The 5,460-nt window shown below is 48.8% G+C and overlaps 1 protein-coding gene across 1 annotated transcript; it reads right to left on the bottom strand.

Moving 5' to 3' along the window:
- Positions 1–733: 733 nt before the first annotated feature.
- LOC127238913 (E3 ubiquitin-protein ligase RNF216-like) lies at positions 734–3,334 on the bottom strand. The gene is made up of 2 exons (XM_051207686.1): positions 3,125–3,334; positions 734–2,998 (listed from the first exon to the last, which is right to left on the bottom strand). The coding sequence occupies exons 1-2, from the start codon at positions 3,332–3,334 to the stop codon at positions 734–736; spliced, it is 2,475 nt and encodes an 824-aa protein (XP_051063643.1).
- Positions 3,335–5,460: the final 2,126 nt, after the last annotated feature.

The following is a 5,460-nucleotide window of genomic DNA, read 5'->3' as shown; positions in this document are numbered from 1 at the left end:
CATTGCTAACTCCTGAGGGGACAGGTAAGCAGGCAGGAGGGCTGCTGTGACAGCTGCAGCAGCCCCATGAGGCTACCTGTGCCCTTAGAGATGCAGCTCATCCCAGGTTGGTGACAAGTGTGGTCTCCCTCAGAAAAGGAGCAGACCAGGAATAAGTGACAATTTTGAAAAAAAAATTAAACCCTTGTCTTCTGTCAATATAAGAAGGATAACTGGCTCTCAGCAGTTGCCAGCCTGAGGAAATACTATCAACCTGACTTTTCAAGGATACGGACAAACTGGAGAAATCCACAATTAACTTCAGGTCAAACTTTGTGACCAGGAGCAACTACATTGACAACATATAGAACTTGTGTGACATAGGAGTCTCAGAGCCCCTTGAACCTGAGCAGGCCTTTGCCCACAACGGGAGAGGAGAGAGGCCTGGCCTGGGGATGCTGGGCCACTTCTGTTGAGTACAATTGTCTGCTAAAGGAATGTGGCAAATGACTAAAGGGCCTGCACTTCCTGGTCTGAGGCATTGCACCCGTGGCTGAGACGGAACAACCAAAGAGCTGTCCTCACACTGGCCCGTGACAGTCAGTCAGCACCCAAAGCCTGTCAGACCTGGAGGATCAGTGGCGCTTGCAAAGGAAAGAGGAGGAGGACCCTCAAGAGACAATCAAAGCTGCACATACGTCAGGAGAGCCTGGGTCCTCCTGCAGACTCTGTACCTGGACAAGGGCTTTGGGGGTCAGAGGAGATCCCATGGCTCCGGGCCAAATGGCATGGGCAGGTCGAGCTCCAGGGCCCGACGCCAGTGGTCAAAGGTGTAGTTGGGACGCCTGTTGGGCATAGGTGGCACCAGGGGTGCTCGCACAGGAAGTAAGGTTAACCTGGGCAAAAACCGTGGCAGGTGGTTAGGTACATGAAGGTTCCATGGGAAATGACCTGGCGGGGCTTCCTCATGCTCTTCTTTCTCAGCGGTCATCTCTAGTGGGGGTCCGATGCCTTTGCCTGTGTTCCCTCCATGCTTCCTTTCCTGGTCCTCTTCAGCCTCCTTTTGGATTTCCTCAATCAGCTTTTCATCATCTTCAGTGGGGTCGGTCCACAGGGAGCACCCAGAACATTGCTGGCAAGGGGCTCCTCGAGAGCGAGGATGGTGACAGAAGTGTTCATAGCCATCGATAGGAAGCCGACAGAGGTAGCACATCTGGGCACCGCAGCGGCAAGACATATGGTTGCAGCCTTCGGATTTGATGAGGCAGGTCCCACACTGGGGGCATTTTCGAACGCGAGCAGCAGTCATTTTTTCCTCTATAGATGTCCGGTACTTGACCTCATCCTTTTCAGCCAGCTCTTCACACGTGAGGCCAGTGTGCTCTCTCCAGAGTCCCTTACACTTCCTACACGTCTCCTTGCTGCAGCGAGGATTAGGGCAGCTGAACCTCTCCACATCAGCGTCCAGCAGAGCAGGGTAGCTGCACGAGGGGCAGCGGACAAGCTCCTCACCACAGGCTGCAGCGACTTCTTCTTCAGCTCTGCGTTCATAGTATTTGTACAGAACGGCCTGGGGCAGCACCCTCTCCAGTTCGCTGGTGGGGAAGGAACTTGTGCAGCTGCCTTCCATGCAGCTTAGATCTGACTTTCCAGACCCGAACACTGCCTCTTGGGCATATCTGATGAGGCATTCCTTGCAGAACAGGTGAGCATCAGAACAGTGTGTCAGCTCCTCAAATGGAAACTCCCCATAGCAGCACCCACACTCAATCAGCTGTCCGTCCTGTTCATATTGTTCTCCATTCATCTTCAGGGCTAGCAAATAGTCTTCATGCTCTGCCATCTCTTTGATTTTCTGCTCATAGAATTCCCGCTCAAGCCGCACAGCTGGAAGGAGGTCGCTCAGCTCATAGGATCTACACCATCGTCGCTTGTTTCGTAAAAAGAACATCCTCTTTTCTATTTTTATTTCACCTTGTTCAAATTTGAAATCTATGAAAGAATCCTGGATCATTTCTTTTCTCTTCTTCCGTTTTCCACTGGCTTCAGGTGACAGCTCCTGCCATTTTTTAAAAGCATCAGAAAAGGCCTTCCGGGTGATCGCATAGTGTCCTTTGAACTCCTGTAGGGCCCACCTGATGTCTTTGCTGTTGAGCATCTTGAATTCAGCCATCAAGAGCTCAGCAGCTTGGAGGAAGCATCGCTTGTCAAGTGGAGTCAGTTTGGAATAGTCAAAAAAGTCTATGTTAGACAACTCCTCATCATCCTGGCTGGCAAGCAGGCTGCTGCTGGGGTGGAGAATGGTCCGGTCTTCTCTCTTTGGATAATCTGGGTTTTCCAGAAGAAAATTACAAAGTACATTCAAATCATAGTAGTTCTTCAAATGAATAAGCTCTTTGACATATCCATCTGCCACATCTGGAAATCTTGCTTCTGTTTCTTTCACTAACAGTGTAACCAGTTCTTGATCTATTGCCACAGCTCCTTGTCCCCACATGGTTTCCAAATTGGCCTGCTGAGATCCTGGCAGGGAGGAAGATGGCCCACGTACCTCAACTTCTTCCAGAGGAAGGGCCAGCTGAGGGGAAGCAGGGCCTGGAATCCCCTCCTGCTGGGTCTCTGGACTTGGAAAAGCAGGCTCTGGAAAATCATGGCTCAAGATGACAGGGCCCATTTCTGCTTCAGAATGCTGCTCCTGGTGCACAGCCTGTTTTGTTTTCTCCTGAGGCTGTGGATGCTGAGCCAGGAAAGATGGATGCTCAAGCCAGGGCCCTTCCTCCATCACCCGGTCAGCTACTGAAGTAGCTGGACTTCCAGGGTTTGATGAGAGACCTTTCCCTGAGTCTTCAGAGGGTGGGGTCTGAGCTTCCAAAGGCTCAGTCTCCTGTCTAATGCTTTTCTGCTCCACATTGTGGTTGACAGTGGTGTTTGCTGTGTGCTGACTGCTTGGTCCAGGTTTGAATTCTTTTTCGTCACTTTCAAGGTCCAGAGAATCACCATACTCATCCTGAGGTTCCTCCTGTGCCCCAGAACCAAACAGTGAGTTGTTAGAAACGGGAAAATAGCTTTTGGTGTCTTCTGCATTGTCTCTTCTAGACTTTCCAGGCCTGTCTTCTCCCAATCGGTTCCGATCTTGCTTCTGAACACTTGGTTTGATGCGATTGGATCGGGATGTCTGAGGTTTGTCTTCTTCATGCTGCTCAGTAGCTGGGGTAACCAGCACTGGAATCCCTTCCTCATCAGAGGAATCAGATATGGTGATGGGCTCATGGCTGACACTCATCCGTCCCTGTCCCTGGTGGCAGTGAACGCTGTGGGTGGGGATGACTTCCTCTTTGTTGTTTCCTTCTGCCATTTTTGAATACCTGTATAGAAGTAGGTGATTGTTAGTACCCAGTCACGGCCATCATCTGCTGCACAGGATCTCAAGTTCAGGCTCAAAGGGCAGATGTGCACACTAGCTCTTCACCAAGCCTCACACTCCTCCCATCATCAGCTTGGCTGGAGAATGAATGCCTCCTCCTGAGTCAGACTAAACAATCTTAATCAAGAAAACCACAAGGTCCTCCTGCTCTCTCATTCCTCAGTTCAATAGGGACGGAATCCTGTGTCCACCTACCTTATCACTAACCCAGGTTCCCACTGGTAATGAAAGATGGGGGCTTAAATTATATCCACCTGGGACCTGCACAGGTCCTCTCTTTTTAACTCTATACATTAAGCAGACCCCACCATGTAGCCTCAATCAGTCTGCAGCTCCACCCTATGGAACCTTGGCCTAGAACAGGTGTCTTTCTTTATTAGGAAGATATATTCTGTGATGATTTGGTTTGACCCTGGAAAACTAACAAGCGTCAAGAATCCTATGGGGTTTCCTGACCACTTGAAACTCCAAGCCAAACATATTTTTCTTTCAATGGTCAGTGACCTTCACAGGAGATGTACCACTACAGATCTTGCTGTACAATGGTTCTCCATTTTCCTTCCCAGTTCCTTCAGCCATTCATTCATTCATTCATTCATTCATTCACTTTCTTATTTTATATTGAGACAGGGTCCCTCTATATAGTCCAGTAAGGATCTCACTATAGAAACCAAGCATGCTTACAAATCATGAGTTTCCCCTACCATGTGTCTCTTGTGTGTTGGGATAGACAGTGTGGTACATATATGTGCCATCGTTTCCCCTTCATGATGGGGATGAACCTCATGTTGGGGATGAACCTTCTCTGCCTTAGACAACCTTGGGTGTGACATTCTATCTGGGCATCTCGATCATTCTTTTGGTCCCCAAGGTATCACCAGGAATTCTTCCAACAATGGAGTGCTTGGTATTAAAAGGAAACAGATAAAAGAAGAACAGTCCCTAGATTTAAAACTCAAGACATCCATCCTTTGTCGGGCTTCCTATAGAGTGGTGGGCTCCGGCCACTCACTTTGTGGAAGAGAGTGCATAATCACATATTGGCTGGGCACACACTTGGGGACTTACTGGAGCTCTTACCCACTCTGGGCCAATCCCTGCACTTGTCTGATCCTTGGTGCTCAATTGAAGGATGCATTTACAAAGAGCTCCTGATGTTACACCTGACCCAATCCCTATGTAGAAGGCATAGGGTAGACTTCACTGTTCAAACACACATACCAGCTCTGGAATGCTGCCCAAGGATCTTCCTCCCCTATGGCCCTCTTCTCCCACCAAGAGACCCTCTCCTCACACCCCCCATACACACACTTCCTTTAGGGCCCCAAATCACCTGAAGACAACTAGGTTGCTGCACTTTTCCTGGACCAACTGTCTATTTGACTTCTACTCTAAGAACATTGGCTTAAATGGCTCCAAACAAAAGGTTCAGAGCTCCTCCTATTCTTTGTGTTCTTTCAACCAGAAGACCCTCAAATCCTGCATCCTGACACACCCTTTGATGGCACTCAGGTTTCTGCTCCACCCCATAGAGCCCTAATCACATTGATTTAATCTTTTTTTTTTTTGGGGGGGGAGGCAGGTTCCAGCACAGGGTTTTTCTGCATTGCTTTGAAAGATTGCCTTGGTTCATTCTGTAGATGAAGCTGACATCAAATTCAGGGGATCCCGCTGCCTTTGCCTCCCAAATGCTAGGATTAAAGCTGGGCAGCACCACTGCCCAGCTGATTTAATTATTCTTGTTCTCTAGAACTGTGTATATTGACTAGGCTGGCGTCACATCTCACAGGGATTAACTTGCCTCGGTTTCCTGACAGCTGGTTTAAGAGTGGCCCACCAGGCCCTCCAAGAATTAATCATGGTTTACATAACATTTACTGATTGACCAGTTTGAGTGAGAATGAATACTGGGAGACAACTGTCTTTGCCCTCTTGAGTCTCCATCCCTGAATAAGTTGGGGCTCCACCTGTCAGTGAAGATATCAATAAATGATTCTACTTAACCTGCTTCCTGGGATCCTATCCTGTTGTTTCCTTGGCTATGCACACCTTCCTGT

This window comes from Phodopus roborovskii, unplaced genomic scaffold (genome assembly GCF_943737965.1).
Source record: "Phodopus roborovskii unplaced genomic scaffold, PHOROB, whole genome shotgun sequence".
Taxonomy (NCBI): domain Eukaryota; kingdom Metazoa; phylum Chordata; class Mammalia; order Rodentia; family Cricetidae; genus Phodopus; species Phodopus roborovskii.
Note: the sequence above shows the minus strand (reverse complement) of the source record. Positions and strands in the feature narration are given on the sequence as shown.

Excerpts from the sequence above, each read along its gene's own strand:
- LOC127238913 (XM_051207686.1), bottom strand. The coding sequence starts at position 3,334 with ATGGCAGAAGGAAACAACAAAGAGGAAGTCATCCCCACCCACAGCGTT. Across the intron at positions 2,999-3,124 it reads CCAATCGCATCAAACCAAGT|GAGGAACCTCAGGATGAGTA; the intron begins GTTCAGAAGCAA and ends TCTGGGGCACAG.